At 29.6% G+C, this 24442-nt stretch overlaps 1 protein-coding gene across 1 annotated transcript in view; it reads left to right on the top strand.

Moving 5' to 3' along the window:
• The first annotated feature begins 12908 nt into the window (after window positions 1–12908).
• Window positions 12909–24442, top strand: part of Pxdn_0 (uncharacterized) — a 39364-nt gene continuing 27830 nt past the window's right edge. The window contains exon 1 of the mRNA XM_054227476.1: window positions 12909–14045. Coding sequence (XP_054083451.1) covers window positions 14008–14045 — 38 coding nt within the window. The 5' untranslated portion in view covers window positions 12909–14007. The remainder of the gene's footprint in view (window positions 14046–24442) is intronic.

The following is a 24442-nucleotide window of genomic DNA, read 5'->3' as shown; positions in this document are numbered from 1 at the left end:
CATAACAAGTGCAAATTCTGAGCTTTACATTATACCAACAACAACAACAACAACGCACTAAAGTAGAGCAGAGGGATGTACACTTAAGAAAACCGGACAGAAAAGACTTTCACTGCTGGACAGACGAGCGTTAAATGACGAAAAAACCACACAGAGTAGAGTAAATGCGACCAACAGCAAAAGGGAGTACACAAAACACACGCATATGTGTGTGGGTACACAAGCGGCTTATGAAGCTGTGCGCAGCTGGACGCCACCACTCCCCGTGTGCGCTGACCAAACACTTACGCACACACACACACGCATGCAAACGGGCGTTGCGTGCTGATAATGTAACGCCGGCGCATTACGTTGGAATTTATTTATTACAAAAGCAACAAAAATTAACAAAAAAGCAAAACAAAAAAAAAACAAAGCTGCAGCTCGACTTTCGGAAACACTTGGTGGAAACCGGTTGCGTTTTATATTTTTGACATTCAATTTTTCGACATTTTTTTCGCTTCTTTTTTTTTTTTTTTGGTTCCTCATTAAGCAGCTATTTATTTTTATTACTAAATTTATTTATTTATTTTAGCGATTTTGCTGCCAAATTGTTGTGCCACTTTTGTTGTTGTTGTTGTTGTTGCTTGTTTTGACGCTGCTCATCTTTACAAGTGTACACAATTTCTTTTATTTCGGCTATTTGGCATTGTTGCTATGTCTGTGGTTTTATACATTTATTGTTTATTTATTTTTTTGGAAATTTTTTGTTGTTTTTATTTCGTTTTGCTCGATTTGGTGTGGTTTCGTCACATTGTACCAGGTTGGTGCCATAACTTTGCAATCATTTTTTTCGAGTGCTATTTCACTTCGTCTGTCAATATTTATGCGCTCATTGTTGTTGTTGTGCATACTTGTTTTTGTTTTTTAACGGATTTATGAAGTTCGAATGGATTTTTCGAAAGTCTGCTGGCAGCGGTGTCACAGAGAGGGGTATGGATTTTTAAACAAAGTGAGTGTGTTTAGACTGAGTTATGTTAAGTTAACTTTAGTTACGTTAAGTTTAAGTTATGTCAATTTAAGTCACGTTAAGTCTAAGTTATGTTAAGTTAAGTTTAAGTTAATGCTAATTATTTTATTTATCATTCTAAAATAAAACATTTAAAACTATAATTTTCAAAAATTAACATATTTTTTTTAACCGTTTGAGGCCACTTCCTCCTACTCGTTGCCTGCCATATTTTGCATCTGCACCATTTTCTGTTTTTTTTGTGTGTTTTCGTATGTTTTAGTTTCGCCCAATCGAAGTCAAGGCTTTTGCCACTTCATTCACCGCAAATGAGTTGTTTATTGAGCTTTTAATTGGATTAAGATTACCTTTTATCGACGGTCAATTTAAACAATATCGCCGCATTTGCAATTTCAAATGTAAAAGTGCCTCTTTTAATCCATATTCATATGCATATGTGGCAGAAATATTAATGAAAAGCAAAAATAAAAACCCAAATCGACTTGCGTGGATGCGTAGATAACATATTCAAGGTTAATAGGGTGCATCAAGAGTAGCATAATATATTAAAAAAAAAATATTTGCGGTAAAATAGAAAGGTAAAATTCGATAATTAAAAAAAAAATGTCTGGAGATTTAAGTAAAGTAGGCGAAATGAAATTCTAACTTTCGAAATCCCACATTTCAAAATTTTGTGCGCCAGAGTGTACATCTTACTGAATACGCTTGGTCCCTCATTCAAGCAAGCAAGCGTTTCGTATTTTTTTATAAATGCAAATATTTGTCTGACGATATGCGGCTACCAAAAAGACAAAAAGCAGAAAACAACAAAAAAAGAACTGTAAATAAATTTTATAAATATTAGAACTTGAATTTCTGATAACTAGATCCGCTTCTTAAGTTTATTGAATCAAATGATTATTATCCCCTTGTATTGTAGTAGGCAATGAGTCATCAGCATACTGAAGAGTACTTTACCCGCAGAAAAAATAAATAAATTATAAGTTAAATAGTTTAAGTTTCTACGAATGTTTAACTGGGGTAATCCGCACGAAAGAACGTTAAAATCTTTTTCTGATTTTTATTCTTAGTATTTTCGCAAATTTTGCTATTTTTAAATGACGATAGAAGGAAGTGCTTAATGCTGTGAGCAAATACATACTATATGTACTGTTTTTCTTCAATATAATCAGACACGATTTTAATTAAAAAATATTCAATAGATAGAGTCAGATAAAATATGTAAAGTTGGAGATTGGCACTGAAAATTGAAAAAAAGTGATTGATGGGCCCGCCTCTGTGATAACAATACTTTCTTTCTAAAGCGTGACAGGCGGTACCAGTCAATGTTTAATGTAATAATTTTAAATAAAAATTATGAAAAATGATAATCTCAAAACAAACGAATATGATTGTTCAAATCGCGAATAAAAAAGTCTTTCTGATCTCACTGATGCCTTCATGCATTAGCTTTGGAAAGAATTTTGCTCTATAGTTGAATTATGAGTAAAACATTTCTCACAGATTCTTATACGATTTCATATAACGGTACATATCATGCCTCTGAAGACGATGAATATGAAGAAGCCGAAGAATAAGAATAAAAAAAAAATAAGAAAGAAAAATATCTACCCTATCAATGATACTCGTAAGGTCTCCAATGTTTTGAAACCATCATAAACGCCTATTCGATTGCAACATAAGAGAACAACTCAATCTCAAGCAGTCACTAACATATCTACGAATGAATCTTGCCTCCGCTTACGCCGTGAATATCGTTTCCAACTTGTCAATGAAATAAAAGTGTTTTCGAGTTGCTCCTTTTCATGCAATTTTTAACGGTAAACCATTGTTGTTGATTTTCTATTTTAACCCATCGATTTAATACGTGTATTGTAATTGTGTATGTTTATGTGTGTGTGTGTGTGTGTGTGTGTGTATTTCTCAATGATAATCACGTGCTCTAACTTACTCACTACACTACTTGGATCGGATTACACACCAACACCGGCGCAATTGCAAGCAATCTGCAACAGCTACAACAACAACAGTAACAATAGCCAACTGCAGCAGCAACATCGTGAGCAAGCAGAAAAGACCAGACCACAGCGTCTCATTACCATTCGACATTCCAAAGTGAATCCATTGCCTCGAACGCTATGACTTCAGTTGGCGAACTTTGGCGAATTTTCGCACACACACACACACACACACACTCTTCGCCGAAACGGTCGTTTTGGTTTTGTTGTGGTTGCTTCTTCAAGTTTTTTTCACTTTTTTTGTTGTTTTTGTGTTCACAAAATTCATTTCATTTACTTGTTACTCTAGTGTTTTTTTGTTATGCATTGTTGTTTGCTGTTGGCTGGTTTTTGGTAGTAACAGGAACTTGAGTTCGCTTTTTATGCGGTTAAATATATGTATGTGTATATATATTTTTGTTGTTGTTGTCTCTTTTCTGTTTTGGCCATCGACATGGTTTGTGGTGTTTTTTGTTTTGTTGATTTTTTTTTTTTTGCAAACTCGCATCATGTGACTTGAAAAGCTTACCTAGTTGTATACGTTCATTGCAGAGACACAAGCACACGGAGGGGGTTGAGGAACATGCCCTGTAGGAAAATTAAAATAATTTTGAGTAAATAGTTTTTTATGATAATTTTATTATTTTTTTATATTATTTATTAAATGTCATTAATTATTTTTATATTTATTTTAATTTTAAATATTCATATATATATATTTTAATTATTATTTATATTAAAATATTTTTATTAAAATTTAATGTTGTTTTCATTTCGTGGGCATCATAAGCATATATAATATTTATAAATTTTCCACAATTAAAGCCCGAAATTATTATACAAATCGCTTAATGCTTTGTCATCTCATCGGAACTCGCTCATTTCACAATTTTTGTTAAATTTTGTCTTCACTCGCTTTGGCTGTGTTTTAATCTGATACTTGGTAGTAACAGGAACTTGAACTCATTTTTTATGTAACTTTTTTTACGCGAATCTGTTTTGCTTATTTTTACATATTTTATCTAACGAATTGCCTTTATGCAAACCGAAGTCATGTAACTGAATGAATTTAATCTTTATGCGGCACCCTCTAGTGAATATATTAAATTTGAGCAGTTGATTTTGTATTGAAATTTTTTTGCGGCTAAGTTAGGGTGGAACTTAAAAGGTCAAAGGTCAAGTCATATTTAAATGTATTATTTATTTAAAATTAAAATTAAAATTAAAATTAAAATTAAAATTAAAATTAAAATTAAAATTAAAATTAAAATTAAATTTAAATTTAAATTTAAAATAAAAATAAAAATAAAAATTAAAATTAAAATTAAAATTAAAATTAAAATTAAAATTAAAATTAAAATTAAAATAAAAATAAAAATTAAAATTAAAATTAAAATTAAAATTAAAATTAAAATTAAAATTAAAATTGAAATTAAAATTAAAATTAAAATTGGAATTAAAATTAAAATTAAAATTAAAATTAAAATTAAAATTAAAATTAAAATTAAAAGTCAATCAAATCAAAGGCAATTATTCTGTTAATTTAGTAACTCTCGAATCAAATGCATTATTCATTGTAAAAGTGAAATAATTTATGAAATTAACAACAGGAATTATTTCTATCTTCAGGGTTTACTGGATACGATCCGAAAAGATAGTCTGAACTATTGTTTTATTTGAGATTGAGATATATTCTCTTCCATTGTATGATCTTTATTGGCAATTCGTTAATTCTTTCCGCTTAAGCTTGCATTTATATATATTTGAATAACGACAACACGTTTGTGACGTAAATCTATTATATTATAGGCAAGTATGTCAAGCTTCATAAAAATGTCTCAAGTTATTCGGTAAAATGTTTACAATTTTCTCTACCAGGCACCATCAGTCACCTACAAATTTCATATATATTATACACTTATGTATGTGTATATAAATATTAACTAATAATAACAACAAATGTGTCTCTGTCATTATCAAAATTTGTTAATAATTTTTAATAACATTCAAAATACACACAGTCAGTAGGATTATAAAAACAAAAACAGTATATTTTTTGATTTTTTAAGAAGTATTTCTTCATAAATGTTACTTAGTAAACTCATTTATTGCGAAAATTTATTAAGTATACGTATTAAGGTCGCTGGAGGCTTATTAAACTTATATAGAAATTTGGAAAACGACTTGACTAAGTGGCATATGGCTTTAATGAGATTTGAGGTTATATGTATTCTTTACTTAGCGCTATCTGAATACTTCCCAACCAATTATCTTGGAGGGAGTGATTGGTTTTCTACCATTTGTTTTACTGTTTCATTTCATAATATTCATGGAACACATATTATGAGAAGCAGCTTCAATGGCACTTAATATAATGTTTTACGAAGAAATCAACTATATTTCTGATATATCAATTAGGTATCATCTTCACGGCCTTAAAAATATATATTATTAAATTCAGCGACTAGTCTAAATAAATGGATTCTTATAAATGTATAATATTTTGAATATAATATTTTATAACATTAGAAAACTTATTTTTAAATAAAAATATTTTTCTATTTACATCTACATTATATCTGACTATATCTGATCTAAATTATATAGCTGAAGGAAAATATTTTTTTCCAAATATCAAGCGAAATTCCCGGAAATATTCATTAACATTGACAATACGCTGCTAATGACTTAGCTCATTTGTAATATTTTAAATTGAAGCAATATTTAACTCACGTGTTAATACATGCGATTTAAAAACTAAACAACACTCTTACGCATAAATTAAAATTTTGCAAAAAATTATCGGAAATTCGCTTATTTTCATTAAAAAGTTCAACAAAGTCAATTACTAAATTTTGCTTAAAATTATTTAAAAGCAGTAATAAGGGCTAAGTTCGGGTGTAACCGAACATTTTATACTCTCGCAATTTATTGATGGAATTTTATAAAGATAACACAATTCGACCCATATATTGGGTATAAAGTTCAATAGAATAACGAAAATCATCATAAATAATATATGGGGACTGAGGTAATTCCTAAACCGATTTCACTCGTTTTCACCACCAAGATACAATGTATCGAAGACTATACGCTAACTTAATTTAATATCACTTATAATTAGGTATATGGGATCTGGGGGAAGTTATGACCCGATTTTTACCATTTCAGGTACAGATAGAAACTGTTATAAGAAAAAAATTCAGAGGGAATGAACTACGTTAAAATATCTGAGGGATTTAGCTAAGTATATTTTCGGGTAAAAATTACCCTTAGGCACTGAGTTCTTCATGTTCGATATCAGGGGCCTTGAAAAGTCATGGTTCGATTTTGACAATTTTTTCACAAGTGATGCAACAGATCATATACAGTGTTTGTGTAAAGTTTTATTTTGCTATCTTCATTGGTTCCTAATGTATATATTATAAAGTAAAGGAATAAGATAGAATTCGAAAATGAGTTATATGGGAAGTTGTCGTGGTTGCGAACCGATTTCGTCCATTTCAACACGTGTCATCAGGGTGTCAAGAAAATGTTATATACCGAATTTCATTGAAATCTGTCGAGTAGTTCTTGAGATATGGGTTTTGACCCATAAGTGGGCGACGCCACGCCCATTTTCCATTTTGTAAAAAAATCTCAGTGCAGCTTCCTTCTGCCATTTCTTATGGGAAATTTTATGTTTCTGACGTTTTTCGTTAGTGAGTTAACCCACTTTTAGTAATTTTCAACTTAACTTTTGTATGGGAGGTGGGCACTTTTCCAAAAAAATTACATCTAAATGTGCCCCTCCCTAATGGGAACCTATGTTCCAAACTGTATAGGTTTTCGGTTTCCGCCATTTTGTGGGCGTGGCAGTGGACCGATTTTGCCCATTTTCGAAAGCAACCTCCTCAGGGTGCCAAGGAACATATGTTCCAAGTTTCATTAAGATATCTTAATTTTTACTCAAGTTATCGCTTACACGGACAGACGGACAGACGGACGGACAGACATCCGGATTTCAAATCCACTCGTCATCCTGATCGTTTATGTATATATAACCCCATATATAACTCTTATTTTTCTTGGTGACACAAACAACCGATAGGTGAATAAAACTGTTATCCTCTGTGCAACAGGTTGCGAGAGTATAAAAAAATGTGTTTTTTTAATATCGAAAATTTTTTCATAACAAACGACAGGCAATTTGTAACTTCATTATAAAATTATTTTCACCATTTATCATAACTAACTACACACACACACTCACACGCGTAGATATGCACAGCTGAACTGGAAGTGGCAAATAATTCATATGAATCACATTGCGCAGTCGCATTACCCACTTTGCGCATTATACAGTTGCATAGGATATTTCGCGCCACACACACACACACACACATAGTCACATGCAGGCATTTAGCAGTTAACATCCAGTTGACTAAGCCCCCCAAGCTGCTAAGTCATGTCTGTATGTCTGTAAGTGGTAGTGTCGCAGACGACAGTCATGCAACAAACCGCGAGGCAACAAACAAAATCGCGGAACAAGTCGCCCAACCTCACTGTTCGTGAAGTTGCATTACGAGGACAGGGCGAGCAAAAGCAACCCAAATGTACATCACATGATGGTAGACGCCACACAACAACAACAACAAGAAAAAAACAACAACAATAATATGCACACACACATTTGCAAAATCTCGCTTATTAAACCCACACAAATGCGCGCGGAAGTCATGTGATGGCACTCGCTTACGGACACACTTTCATACTTGTACATACATACAGTCGTACACACGTATATTGCAAGTGCACGAATACTGCTGCAATTTCTTGTATTACATTACAACAACAACACACACATATTTTTATAAATTAGCAAAATGTGCAATTTCAAGCAGTGAGGTGGGCCAAGTTCGTGTGGAGCCGAAAATTAAACACACTTAAAAGCAATGAGGCTTTGGATATTACTCTACTTACCGTTATTAGGAGAAGTTGTTGACCGATTTCGCCTAATCTCGAGATATCCCTCTTAAAATGAATCGGATTTACAGAAAACTGCATATTTGGTAGCGTTTTACCAGCTTGATGGAAGATATTAACCAATTTCATCGATATTTTTGTTCAAACAAAATTTATTTCAGTTGCATCTCTTTATGGCCGATATGAGAACAGTTAACCTGAAAAATGGAAAATTATAAAGGATATAATATGGTATTTTTTTGCCAAAAAAGTTGGTATATTATGCTGGTGAATATATTTTGAATCTTTATTAAGGCTTAAGAGACGAATATTGGAATAGTATATACCGAACTTAGTCAGATGGTTTGTCTTTGAACTTATCCACTTTCTTAAGATATTACTCTCAAAATACATCTGAGCATTTCTGACGATATTTCTCTAATTAATAACTACTCAACAGAAAATATTCGATATTACAAAGGACGAATATACAAATATCGCGGCAGCTATTAGAGCCCTTAATAAGGACGTCTTAACATATATCATTGATATTTTTAAGGCAACAGAATCATTGTACTCCCCATGCAATATGTTGCTAGTGTTTAAAAATGTCAACAACAATAAATACAACAAACAAGAATCATATGATAGTCACAAGGCAATTTTGTTGCGTTTTTATATACAATAACAAAAAATATACACATAAATTAATAACAAATTCGGAAGGCACAATTTCGGTCGAAGCCAAACAACTCGGCTTATTATAGAAATATGAAATGTATTAGACAATTCGAAGGAAATATGTGAAAAGTGTAGTGTTTTTTTTTTGTAAGGATCCTTGCTATAATTTCTCTTATAGTTGGAGAATCCTGTATTGAATGTTAGATCGTCAATAAGTATTCGATCACAATATGTGACCTGGTCTACGGAAAGGGGGCTTAGGTGTTAAAAAATCAATTTTCACTTTTTAGTTGATTCGGATGGAAGATGAGATGATGTTTATTTTTAACAGCTGTTTCCCAGAAAACTAGTTTTCGCACGTTAGCTCCGTTTTCGTAGACCAGGTCACATATAGAAAAATATAATAAAATACCTGTAGTAAGCAGCATTTATAAATTGTGGGTATTCCTCCACTTCCCCTCCAACTCACTAGCATAAATTTACTGAAGCACTATCTCTCATGCTGTCGTTTATGTCAATTTGATGAATTACTAATAATAGTGCTGCATTTAGCTAAATGAAAACTATAGCTTTCGGCGCATCAACACTTTGTTTAATATACATTTCACTATCACTCAACTGCACACATAAAGCAGCTGTCGTTGCGCATGCGCAGTCTGAACGCCTCCAATTTGATGAATGTGATCATAGTTGTCTTATGTTTAGTTGAAAATATATATGAGCTTAAGTAGAGACATATTTATGTTGTTCATTAACGAAAACCCGCCACAACTGCCACTATCAAACCATCAAACCATTAATGACTGTCAAATCAAGCAGTAGCATGCGACAATATTTACATTTTCAATTAACACTTTTATGACAAACCTTTCTATTTTGATTATTTTGGATGTTTTGATTCGTGATTTGATGCGTGTGCTGACTATTGCAGTCTTGTTTATGACTACAAGCCGAAATGTGATGGTTCAAAACAATGAGTACAATGAAGCGGTAATCCCACCTGAGTATTTTTAATATAAAATAAAATTTTAAATGCTTGAAGTGTCTTGAAACCATTATAAATATAAAGTGAATATATAAAGTTAATATCTTCGAAATTGGATATATACATACATACATATTCATATATAATTTTCATCAGTGTTTCTTAGCCATAATTGCAATTACTTTTATTGCAAATTAAATTTCAAATTATTTAATTACATTGCTACTGTTGTTTAACTAAATTTTCGCAATACGTATTTTAATTTTTTAATTCTTTTTTTTTTTAAATAAGTGTGAATATGAAACTCTATATGGACATATGAACCTACGCATCTTCGTGCTACATACAGGTTTTGAAATCCAGTTCTTGCTGTTGCTTCATTCATAAAATATTTGCACATCCGTTACGGTTAACCATATGAATATGGCAATAGCAATATTTTTTCTTTTATTTGAAAGACGCTAAAAGAGCTAAAATAATATTTGAATATACTAACGAAACTAGGACAAGCGTTTGCTTGAATATTGACACATACATATATATAAGTACTGGTGAATCTATTTAACAGTGATATTCTTGTATGTGACATGTTTTCGACGACATATCACGTACTAGACAATATATGCAGAGGTCTTCTTGGCATGACGAGGTTATGTTTAGTTAGTTGTATGAGAAAAGTCTGTATGAATACATCGCCTAGAAACATAATTAACGCCACAAACATATACTAAACAGAAATAAACTTAGATTCAAATAAACACAAATGCACACCAACATTTTCACAGGAATATTTTTGCAATATCTCGCTTATGTTACAATCCACAAGCGTTTTACTTAGCAGCGGCAATGGCTGGCGCATAATGACGAAAGCGACGAATAATCACAGCGGGCGCGTGACTCCTTTCACATAAGCAACAAGAAAAAAAAACACCAAAGCACTGAGAAACAACAAAATCACAATCAAATAAAATGTATACAACAAACACTAAAGTGAGTAATCAAAGTTGACAATAAATAACAAATAGAGAGAATCGCCTGCTAGTTAGCTTACAAGCAGCTATAATAGCGAATGGGAGAAAGTACTAAATTTGAATAAATATTGAAAGCGAAATTGATATACAACGTGCACACACAGTTCACCGTTATAGTTAGATCACAAATAGTGTAGACCACAAAGTTGAAAGTTTAGTTCAAATGGTGTGCCATGGCGTATAAGTAATGTGTGCTGATAGGGTTATAACACCTTTGAAGAGGTTGTGGTTTAATGGCTATTAACTGGAGTGGAAAAGGTTAATGGTAATGAAGACTACATAAGCTTGAATCTTATAATAATACAATAATAAAGAAATAATTTTTTCTTGTTATTGTAAAGAAAATTTTGCTGATCATCGATTTTATATCGATTAATGCAATATCTTTGGTGAATAAAGTCACCAAAATCGAAAAAAAAACTTGGAGAAATCAGCCAAATGTAATTAAGTCTTAGATGACCTGCAGATTATAAGCTAAAAGCTTACAAAATTTCATTAAATTGTCTTTGTTCTCTTCAAGAGCAATCGAGTATATCGAAGTATTAGTATTTCTTTATACATAGTTCATTTGACTTTATCAAAAATACTTATTTAGTACAAACATACCTATCCACCTTTCCATCATCTCATATCATCCTCTCTATGCTCAACAGTCAAATCCGAGTACTTGTTCTGTTTAATTTTATGTTCTATGAGAGATACGAGGGCTGCTATATATATTTCTGGCCTAGGCAACACTAAGTGTTGCCAGGTGCAATCTGACATTTCCATTGGAAAGTTTGACATTTTTTAGCATAACATCACTCAGAACGTTTTGTCATTTAATTGTGAATTGTTTTATTTACAGGGAATTAAAAAATTCATCTCGGCCAAAAAATGGAATTAACTCGTGAACATTTTCGTGCGATCATTTTTCACAACTTTCGATGTGGATTATCGCGACAAGAGTGCATCGATGAACTAAAATCTTTGTATGGCTATGAAGCACCATCCTATAACACTGTGAAAAACTGGTACAACGAATTCAATCGTGGCCGACGCTCGCTCAAAGACGAATTCCGTGAAGGTCGTCCAAAAACAGCTGTTGTGTCAGAAAACATCGATGCCGTACGTGAACTGATAATGCGAGACCGTCATGTAACATACCTTCAGATAGAGGCATGCCTATGCATTTCTCCCACCAGCATACATTCGATATTGCATGAACACCTGGCCGTAAAAAATGTTTGTTCTCGTTGGACCTCGCACAATTTGACAATCGCTCAAAAAAAGTGCTTCGAAAATTGGTTTGAGCGCATGCAAAAGTGTATAAATCTTAATGGAGAATATTTTGAAAAACAATAAAACCATTTTCGTTGATAAATATTCCTATTTTCATTATTAGGCCAGAAATATATATAGCAGCCCTCGTATACAGATTATATATTATCGGTGTTCAAACAAAAGATATCTCAGATTCTACTCTTACCTCTTCAATTCACTAAAAACTCCTTCCAACGAGCATTTTTGCGTGTTCTGAGAACAAGCAGCAGACACTAGGATCAGCTTTGAAGACTGTTGCAGATGACTTGTATTATCCAGTATCTCAAATCTATAACCAAACATATGAACAACATTCTGTGGCAGTTGTACGCTGACTTCCCCACACTTATCTATTATTTTTTTCTTATAAAGTTTCCTTATTTCTTTTATTTTATTTTTATCAACCAACAAACTAAGTTAGTTCACATGTTTTCCGAACTAATTTGTTTATAAACAACTTGAATAATTAGGCACGGTCTCTTATCTTACAAAAGGAGGGAAGCTACTATTTGCCTACTACCTAAGCTACCAACGCCGCACAGTCGCTGAATACAGCGCTCACATCGTATTGCGCGATAACGCTAATGACTTTTACGCTCGCGCTCAGCCGCTTTGCAGCGCAAATGGCGCGCTTGGAAACTTGCAGTTCGCTTTTTAAGCCATTGCATGTGCGCCGCCAGCTTTCAGATACGTTTCTGAGTTTCAGGTGCAAGCACAACGCCAATAACAAGTTGGGCAAATACACATTGCGAACGCAAGCAAAGCTGAGCGCTAGGCTTAAGCTTCTCACAACAACAACAATAAGAAATATAAAAACAACAACAATAAGCTGAAATTTAACAACAAACAAACAGCATCATTCAAGCTGCTGCACTTCCAGTAGGTATTTTGTGGGACTTTTTGGAATTTCTATGCATTTCCATTGAGCAGGCACTGCGCTTATTCACTTATTCATTCAGTTGTCAGACGCGCGTTGCACTTCGCGGTCGCACAGACGCTTTAGTCGAAAATTTTGGCTTAATTTTAACACTCGGGTGCTCGGTTGTAGCGTAGCAAAGACAGAGTAAAAACAAAAATAAAAACAAAAACAAATAAAAGTCTCATTGCCCAGCAACGAAGAAGACGTGAAAGACGTGGAGGCAAAGAAAAACAACGGCGCTAGCAAAAGCTTGCTTTGCATACAAGTCTACGTAAGACACACACACACACACTCAGGCGCTTATGTGTATGTGTGTGAGTAGCGTACAAGCCGTCAACTTTCGGTCTCGAGCGCGCTGAGCACATTCGCTTAGCACAGAAACAGTCAGCGTCTGCTCGCGTACGCACGCATGCGCAACACTTTCGCTTTTCGTCTTAACTTCGCCTTACCGCCTTAAAAGTCGTTCAGCGTCGCCCTTTGTCGCTTGTGTGGCTACTTGCTTTTGGCTACGCTGTACGTGCTTTCCGTACAAACAATTCGCGCAGGATCAATTCGTGTTTCATATCCTTAAACACTCCGCTGTCGTGTTTGTTTTGTGTACGTGTGCGTGTGTGTGTGTGATTGTGTGCATGCAATTTAACATTCAACTCTACAAAACGCGATTATGCCACAGCCTGCGTAATGCTGGTTGGCGAACGGAACACTTACAAATTCTACATAATCGGTTATAATCTATTCGGCAAGACGTTCGACACGCTCACCAGCGCTTAGCGTGTTGCTAGCTGCACTCAAAAATTTCAAACACATTTTCGCCAAAAAAAATATATATTTATAAATCAATTACGACGCGTTACGTGTGTGCGCCGCCGCATTAAATAAAGTAAAAAATAAAAAAAGAAGAGAAAATTCGCAAAGTGCCAAATATTTAAGCATTTTACTTGTAAAATTACCAACTAAAATAATTATTCTAATTTATTTAACATTTTAATATTTAAGTAAACACTAAAACTACGTTTAAGTGCAAACACGAGCTGTACCTTAGTAAATAAGTATCCTGTGCGACGAGGACAACATTAATTTCGATAGAGAAAGAGAGAGAATATTGAATTTAAGAAGAATTTCAAGAATTGGCAGTGAAAATGGCAAAGCAACGCCTACGCATTGGTTTATTATTAAGGTGAGTGAAATTATTTATTTATGGAAATTAGTTTTAAAATATTACTGTAGTTAAAAATTGTATAAAAAAAAATATTTCATTAAAAAAATTAATTGAAATGAATACTCAACAGAAACATAATACAAATAGATAATAAAAAAGTAAAACAGAAAAAAAAAATAAATAAAAATAAAAATAAATAATAAATAAAATAAAAATAAAAAAATATAAAAATATATACTGAAAAAAAATTATATAAAGAATATATAAAATTATAAAATATTATAATTAAAATATATATAAATATAGAAAATATGCAATTGATAACAAAAATATGAAAAATTTAGTATGACTTGCATTGAAAATTTTAATAATTGATTTAACGAAATACTAAATAAACAAATGAAAAATTACAGCACAGAATTTAATAAATAAATAAAAATAAAAAATAATAATTGATAAATAAATATTTATATAAAAGCTTAACTGATAATACTGCTTATTTGATAATCTATATAATATAATAATATATAAATAAAATATTGACAAATAAATTATTTATGCTGGAGAAATATTATAAAGTTCCAAATTTATTTAGAAAGAAATAAATATAGAAAAAAATATTACAATATTTTATTTTTAACGAAAAAGTAATAAAAATAATTTAAAAAATAAATAAAAATAATTAAAAAAATATAAAAATAATTAAAAAAAAAATAAAAATAATTAAAAAAAAAAATAATTTAAAAAAAAAAATAAAAATAATTTAAAAATAATAATTTAAAAAAATCATAATTTAATAAGAGCGAAAAATCTCCAATCAGAATGAAAATCGATAATTTTAAATAATACTGAAAATTACAAAAAATGTTAATGCTAACATATTAATTTCAATTTCAAAAATAATTAAATTAGCGCAAATTGAAATTATTTTAAACAGTTCGAAGTCTTTCTATCTTTGAATATTTACTTTTTTGGGTAATATTTAGAATTAATTTTAAATTAATTGTTAACTATATCAGCTAGTTAAAAAAAAAATAATCTTTGAATAAAATTTGTTATAAATTTTTTAACAATTATTTAGCAAAAATATTATTATTGTGAAATAAAAGAGCGATTTTGTATTAAAAAATGTCTCAATTAATTTTGTGAAGAAAATTGCAATTTTACATTTTAAAAAAAAAAAAACGTTTTCTTAAAGTTTTTTTAAAGTGAAAAAATCACACATTGGGTGAGTCAGAACAGCAAATTTCCAAATAATCACATGAAACAAGTTATGATGTAAATTTTTTATAACTTTTGGAGACATTTTCATATACTTTATACAGAATTTTTATAAATTTTTAATGGAGTATTTGACACACTGTAGTATTTACATACAGTGCATGTCGAAATAACGAAAACTAAAAATAAATACATTTTTTTAATCAGATAAAATCAGTAATAAAAAATTCGAACACGTACTAAATACCTGTGTGTAAACTCTTCCACAAAGAGGTCATTCCCTTAAAACTCAAAATATTTAAAAGACCTGCTTAAGAGATTCACGCAATTATAGACACAACAGCACCTTATCTAAGAACACCTCAAGAAGTTGTTTAACATTTATTCCACAACACACACTTGCTTGTTGTAAATTTATGTGCTAGCCAATGGCAAGATAACACTAGAAAAGAAATAAATTTGGAAAAAAAAACTTTAAATAAAAATAAAAAATAAACAATTTAAATGCAAATTAGCAAAAAACCAACAACAAAAGCAATTAACTTGGTGGCGATACCGCCTAAAACGCTTCCGTCAAGCACTAGACAGCACACACACACACACTGTTCAAATTCAAATTAAAAACGTAATTAAATTTGCGACGCTTCTGCACAACTTAAGCCATTTGTCGAGTCGAACTCAAGGGCAGCGCATTAAACAAACGAGCATTAAAACATTAGCAAAGCGGCAATAAAAACAAAAAAAAAAAACAAGAAAGCAAAAAGAATGGACATTAAAAAAGAATTAACAGCCAGAGGCGTTGATAAAGGCATAAAGTTATATATGCTTGAGTGTATACTCGAATAAAGCGTGATAAGAGTCACATGATTGAAGAGCACGCGCTGTTCTTATATGCGTTTGGCAATCTGTTTGTATGCACTGTGGTGTTTGTCATATGCTCGCACTTAACTAGTTTCTGTGACATAGGAAATCACTAATTAATTATCCAATTAATTTACTTAAAGCGAATTGGCTAATAGTCAGTCACCTTGATTTCAATCAACGCACTGCCAGTAGTGCGAAAGGCATGAACACTAATGCGTCAAATTATTCCGCGCAGACTCGTTGAAATTTGCAAGTCAGATGACAGTGGCGCAGACTTGAAAGAATTAGTTATTTAAATTATGCTTAAGTAAATAGAAACACACCCACTTGCGCGCGAATGCGATAAAACTGTATGCGGTTTATCGCTGTAGGTAGAAATTGTGTCAAGGTGATTTGGAAATTTATTCTATTTGTTTTTTTTTTCTCTAGAACTAGTTGAGAAGTACATATGTATGTTAAAAATATTGATTTTATGAAAATCGAAATAATAAATAAAAAAATATTGTTTTAAAAGCGAAAATATCGCAGAAAATATTTTTTGTTGCTATTTCGAAATACATAATAATTTTCGAATTATAAAAAAATTTCGAAAATAAGTAGTTTTCGAGTTGAAAAATACGTTTTAGACTGCTACTTGGTAAATTTTATTAATAACATTTTAATTTTTTTTTTTTTTTTGAAATGATAAATATTGAAAAGAAATTTTAATTGCTAACTTTACTTCCCCTCTTTTTGTCAAATTCATCGCTTACTGTTGCTGCTACTCATATCAATTTCTAAGCACCATTTGCATTCCAAAGCAAACATCAACCAAATTCGAAAGTCACCGTTAATGGTGAGTGAAGAAATGCTTCCGAGCTACTATTCGTTGGTCGTATACCTTTGTTGTCCGCGACTTTACATAATAACTGCCATATGTGCGCTGTAATATATGAATATGAATATGTTTATAACGTTGGCATAACCTTCATAATATGAATTTCTTAACGAATTTGTATATAAATTTTTAATTAACTCTCCCTTTTTAACGGAATCATTACACAATGTAATAATTTATTAAGTTATTTTTGATGAAAAGGCAATATAATTAAGATAAACGAAAGAAAGATGGTTCAAATAAATTGGTAATGAATAAATTATGATATATATATCTTTAATGAATACTCTTTTATGTTGAAAGAAATTATTTTCGGATAAAAAAATAGTTTTTAATTAAAAAATTATATTTTTATAATAAAAAAATAAAAAAATAAATTATTTTCAGTTAAAAAAATAATTTTTAATTATAAAAAATATAAAATTTTAAAATAAAAATTTAAAATAAATATAAAATTTTATAATTAAAAATTAATTAAAAAAAATTAAAAATTAATTAAAAAAAATAAAATTTTATAATTAAAAATTTATTTATCTAAAAAATTTATTATTTTTCGTTTTACATTTTTCTTATTTTTATACTACAAAAAAAAAAAATATTTTTATACAATAAAAATAAAAAAATTTAAATTACTAATTACAATATATGAAAAAAAAAAAATAAAAATAAAATTAAAAAAAAAATAATAATTTTGAGATATTTTTGATACAAAATTTTTTTTTACGAAATATATCGAACAGAATGGTAAGCAATTTGAAATTGTACATATTTTCTTAAATAAATAATTAGTAAAAAAATAAAACTTCAGAAGAGATTAAACATTTTTCAATAATATATTATAAAATAAAATGCTGAAAATTATAATATTGAATTATAGAAGTAAATAAAAAATATATTAAAAATAATTAATAAAAAATAAAATATTTTTTATTAAATATTTCACTTTACCAAAAATATAAATTTTTCGAAATTCATAGAAACCGCCATAAATAAACATGAAAAAAATTATTTCACACAAAATTTCAAACAAATGATGCCATACACTATTCAAAAGCCACTTATACACTTTTCAAAAACCCACCGAGGCAATAAAACTTGCACGTGAAGCAACTATCTTTTGTTATGCAATACACAATGCGAAAAGCCGCAAGAAACCAATGAAGACAAGAAAAATCGTTTCAAATTAAACACTTCTATTATGGAAATCGAAATACATACGAGACAGCCGCAAAATTACAATAAACAAATTAGTTATGTAAGGAAGCGAAACAAAAAAGCCAGCAAATAAATTAAAACATACAATGAAGGCCTATAAAATGGCTGAATGGACCATTAAAATGCCACAATAAATTTGCGCGCTATCAAAAGGTACGCCACAGGTCTGTTACATATAAATTTCTTGTTATTTATACAAATGTGTTGAAACATATGTGTATATATACATTTGTAACTTAGAAACATGTACTTAAGCCGCTATCTATACGAAGAATCTCCAAAGCCTCATCACACAACTTCGCTTTATGCCATTGAGCGGTGGCCGGCAGCCGCTGTCAACGCACAATTCATTTGCAACCTACTTACATATCAAATGAAATTATAACAATAGCACTATGTAGCTACAACAACAACAACAACAATGTGTGTGTTGTTTTGTTTTGTTGTAATGACAAAAATGCGGTAGGCATATGTTGCTATTTGTCGACGAAAAACAAAAAGAAATACACAACAAAACAAACAATGCAACAACAACAGCCAGTTGGCAACATGGCAACAGCAGTAGCAGCAGCAAAAGCAACAACAGCAATTAACATGCCTGTGCTTGACTTGCGTTGGTGTTGGTGCTGTTTGCTGTTGCTGTTTGCGGTTGCTTGCCGTTCATTTGAGTTTCACTTTCATTTTCATTTTCAGCCAACCTACATAAGGCTTTTGTATATGCGTAGCGAGACTTATGCATTAAGGTATAAGATATATGTATGTATGTACAATAAAAATGATAAAGCGTGCTGAGCATAAGTGGACGCGCAAAGACTTGCCAATTTGCGAGAAGGAAGCGTCAAATGAAATGAGATATGAATGTGTGCATTTGAATATGTAGATATGGCATATAAATATGCATTTTTTTTAATTTTTTAAATATTTTTTTTTTATATATTTTTGTGTGAATATGAAAATTTTTAACTGAGTTATGTGTAAATTTATGCATATTTATTTATTACGTTTATTGTTGTTGTAAACGTACATATATAGCGGTTTTGTGAAAAGAAATCTATTATTTTTCCTATAGTTTGCTTTAGTAATCGACATCTCGTGTTGTATTATATACGTTAAATCTGCCTGTAAAAAAAATTAAATTATTTAAATAATATAAGAGAGCACACGAGGCATATAAATAGTTGTCATATTGGTTTAGTTGTTCTTTAAATGCTATATTATTGGTCATATTGACGTATAATAGTAATACATAAATAATGAACTAAATTTGCGATTTTTATTAAAATAATTTGATTATTTTTAAATATTTTTTTTAATATAAAATTATTTTTTTTTTATGAAATATTAACTTTGATTATTCAAATGGTGTACATTAAATAAAAAAAAATATTAGTTTTGCACCAACATTACTAAATTAATATCTAACTAAAATATTCATACCGAATCTAACTTACCAAAAAAAAGTAACATAAAAAATTTAAATTAATTTTTTATAAGTGTGTATACGATCATATAAATTTAGGCAAGCACTGAGGGAAGTAAAAGTCCATATTGACCCTGATAACTTTCATGGTCATTAAATGACGTATTTATGATATGATAGTTAAACGAAGTGAACTCAACCAAATTTTATATTAATTCAAATTTAAGGCTTATCACGATAGTACACAAATATCGAATGTTTAAATAAAAGAAAATAAATTACTAATTTACAATATATGAAAAAAAATAATTTTGAGATATTTTGGATACAAATTTTTTTTTTACGAAATATATCAAACAGAATGGTAAGCAATTTGAAATTGTGCATATTTTCTTAAATAAATAATTAGTAGAAAAATAAAACTTCAGAAGAAATTAAAAATTTATCATTAATATTATAAAATAAAATGCTGAAAATTATATTAAATTAAATTTATGGCTTATCACGATAGTACACAAATATCGAAAGCTTCAAAATTTTGGACTCGAAAAAAAGTTTAACAGTTTAAAGCAGCAATCAACACTTTTTTAACTGAATTAATATTTTTGATTAATTTTCGCAAAAAGATCAGAACAATTGGTAATTAAGTCAAATCATTATCAATTTAAATTTGAAAGTAAAATTTTTATATTCAAACTCCAGTTAAATCTCTTGTGAATCTCCTCTCAACCCCTTCCAAGTACTGATTTAATTATGTCAGCGCTGGCGCACTTAAACAAAATTACTTTCAATTCAAAAAATCAATTTCATTATTACGAGCATTTTGGGCGAGATGCAGAAATTAATCAAGTCAGCTGGCTAATTTGCAAATCAATGCAATTACGGTATGATAATAAATTTGAAGACCCATCCACCTTTTAGTGTGTTGCCTTTTTGCCAATTTCGCTTTTGCTTTCATTCCAAAGCGGCATTTTTTTACGATGGGCAGTCAACAACATGTTGATAACACTTTTAAATGTTGCTAATGCGGCATGTTGATATACAAATGGATTTTTGTTGTTGTTTTCGAAATTTATTGCTTTCATGTTATGAAATTATGTTGTTTTGTTGCTTTTTTATTGCTTTGAGATTAAATTAAATTTCTTGAACCGATATTGTCTTGTTGCACAATGATTGGGTTGGGAAAGATGTAATGATTATGTAATATGTGATAGCTGTAAATGTTGTTTAATTTATTACAGAGTGTTGAACAGTTGTTCAATTTACATTGAAATGTTGTAACTCAAAATTTTATGAGTTATATTATTTTTATATGAAGATGGGTATATTGTTAAAAGGGTATATTGTTTATATCAAACAAAAGCATATTTGGATTGCTTTCTGACGAGATACAGCAACAAAATATCACACATTACAAAAAAAAAAATTAATTTCACTTCAAATTTTTTGAACACAATTTCAACTAATTAGTCCACTGTCAAATAAACCACCATTTAATCATGCCAATCACAAACTTATGCACAATATTAACTCGCCAAGCACCACAATAGTCAACGCAAAATAAAAAAAACTTAATTAAACTCAAATAAATTAGCTAGCAAAATTAATGACGAATGGCATTTGCAATTAATCATCAAACCATTGGCGGATATAAAGTGGCAAGTCAGTTGGAAAAAAATTAGAACTGAAATGAAATTAAAACCAGAAAGTGTGCAAAAAACACACAACTCGTGTTATAGTCGTGTGTTTGTCCAGTGAGCAGTGACAGATGATGCGCAGATGACTGACAGTAAGGCGCAGCTCAGGTTTTTGAAAACTAGCATTCAATTAATTATTAAATTAATTGGATTTTGATAGATGTGGAAGATGCTTTTTGGTTGAAATATTGCTGCTTCTGTAGGTGACTGAACTGAGGGCAATTAAGCGCTGTTGGTTGCTGAAAATAGTAATAATTGTTGCTAGTTGAAAATTAAAAAAAAATTAAAAAATAATTAAATAAAAAAATTAATTTAACAAAAATTAAAATTAAAATTGAATTAATTCAAAGAGTTAAAAATTAAAAATAAATTTAAAAAAATATTTAAATAAAAAAATTAAAAAAATATTAAAATAAAAAAAATTAAAAAAATGATTAAATAAAAAAATTAAAAAATAAATATTTAAATAAAAAAAATTAATTTAACAATAATTAAAATTAAAATTGAATTAATTCAAAGAATTAAAAATAAATTTAAAAAAATATTTAAGTAAAAAAAATTAAAAAAATATTTAAATAAAATTTAAAAAAATATTTAAATGTAAAAAATAAAAAAAAATATTTAAATAAAAAAAATTTAAAAAATATTTAAATGAAAAAAATATTTAAATAAAAAAATTAATTTAACAATAATTAAAATTAAAATTGAATTAATTCAAAGAATTAAAAATAAATTTAAAAAAATATTTAAGTAAAAAAATTAAAAAAATATTTAAATAAAATTTAAAAAAATATTTAAATGTAAAAAATAAAAAAAATATTTAAATATAAAAAATTAAAAAAATATTTAAATAGAAAAATATTTAAATAAAAAAAATTAATTTAACAATAATTAAAATTAAAAATGAATTAAATCGTGCAAATTTTCATATTTTTTTAACTAAAAAATGTATGTACTCACGCAATAAGTGGGATTATTTAATTCGTTTTTTTATGTCATATACAAATTAACTTTGAGTTGAAATATTAAAAAAAAAAAATAAAAAAAAATTTAAAGTTTACCCAAAAAATCCAGTTTTCCACTAGGAACTATCCTTTCTCTTCTGTCATTCTTCATTTATATAGCCACCATAATTCATCACATCAAATTGTTCACTTCAGAAACTTGTTTAATTTTGAACTCTTAATTGCTACCTTGAACCAACAACAACTTGTCTAAATCTGTAGCATGCGAATCACAATTGCCAAGAGCAATTCTTTTTAATATTTCAATATTTTTTTTTGTAACTTTTTTTCTAAATTATTTATTTCTGTGATACATTTTGCGTTTTTTGTGACTCTGTTCTTTTGGTAGACTTTTATGTGAACTGCTCGAGAATGCTTTTGTTTTCGCAGATATTCTGTGCGGTCAACTGGTTTTGTTAACTTGAAAAATCACAAAAAATTGCTAATATATGTAAATATTTAGTTCAAGATATTATTTTAGACTTAGCGTAATATTTTTTATGGTTGACTAATGATGACGTGCTTATATAGCCAGTTAAACGAGATTTATGCTACTTTGACGGAGCGTATTTTAATATAATTTTTGTTTTGCCTAATTTTGGTGAAAAGTTGATAACCAAAGCGCTGTGTAGAAGAAAAAGAAATTAAACAAATATATTTTTTATCAACAATTGTTGGTAATTTATAGGTTGAAATTGCTAAAAACAAGCTACTTTCTGTCATTCTTGTATTAGTGCAAGCCAAAGACCGTTAAAAAATTAAAGGAATAATATATGATTTTTTTAAATTATTTGTTTTGATTATTTGTGAAACGTATTAGAATGCTTTTTTTTTGATTTTGATGTTACTTACGGTCATATATGATTTTGTTTTCATTTTATTATTGAATATTAATTTCAAGGCTTCAGCAGTTGCCACTTAGTTACATTAATAGACAACACACTTGAACAATTAAACATTTATTTTTTTAATTTTTAATATTAATTGAAGAATTTCAAATATATATAAGTAGCACTCATTCTGTCAAGAGCTCTAAAACTATTCCTTGCTGCAAGTAAGTGCCAAAAAATAAAAAATAATAATAATTTAAAAAATAATAATAAATTTAGCCCAAAATAATGAAAAAAAAACCTAATATTATTGAATATAATTTAAAATTTTAAACTACAACAAAAACAACAACTCAACACAACAAACAATAATAAACGTCAATCACACTCGCAACAAATTAGCATTGAAAAATTGTTTCCATTTTTTGTTTTTGTTTTTTTTTTTGTTTTCAATTTTTTGTTAATACCGTTTTTTATTATTATTTACTGCTTTGGAAGTTCCCACTTGAGTAACGAAAAATATTCAAGTGCGCCACATGAAATACTCGATACAGTGTACTTTTGATTTTTTAATGGGATTTCAAACGGCAAGTGACTACATGCGCTTTTTGTTGTTGTTGCAAATCGAACAGCGAACTTGAATTTTTTTTGGCACTCATTTGTGATGAGTACGGCACGTGATGTGTAACACGAAGTAGTATATATACATATATATGATATATGATTTATTAACAGACATACTTTTGAAATGAAAAATGAGAAAAGAATACCTACAAATGGAGACATATAGTTTTTTCCTATATATGTGAATAAATCTTCGTGTCCACACAACAAAAAATTTCTCAATAAATACAAGCAAGTGTACAACAAGCACTTACACGCCAATTACTTGAATTGCAAACACTTGCCACAAGTAGCCAGTCAGTCAGTCTGCCGGCCAGCCAAGTGGCTTTGTGTGTGCCACAAATGAAGCAGCAGTGTCAGTCAAAGTGGCACATGGCCTTCCAGTTCGCATCGGTGGACAACGATGGCCACTTGAATTGAATGACGCGCCGTAAAGCGTTTAACATTTTTTTACACAAATTGCAAAGAAATATATTATATTTATATATGGTACATACACACATACACATACATATATAAAACTATATAAATATGTATATAAGTATATGAGTGTGTGCGTTTGGAATTCTCTGAATTCACCTGCATTTGCATACAGACAACAAGAATTTCAAGCAGCACATCACGTAGTGCAGAGGTGTGAAGAATTGCAATGTTCCAGCTAAA

The sequence above is a fragment of the Zeugodacus cucurbitae genome, chromosome 3 (genome assembly GCF_028554725.1).
Source record: "Zeugodacus cucurbitae isolate PBARC_wt_2022May chromosome 3, idZeuCucr1.2, whole genome shotgun sequence".
NCBI lineage: Eukaryota > Metazoa > Arthropoda > Insecta > Diptera > Tephritidae > Zeugodacus > Zeugodacus cucurbitae.
The sequence above is the reverse complement of the archived record's forward strand: the minus strand, read 5'-3'. Positions and strand labels throughout refer to the sequence as shown.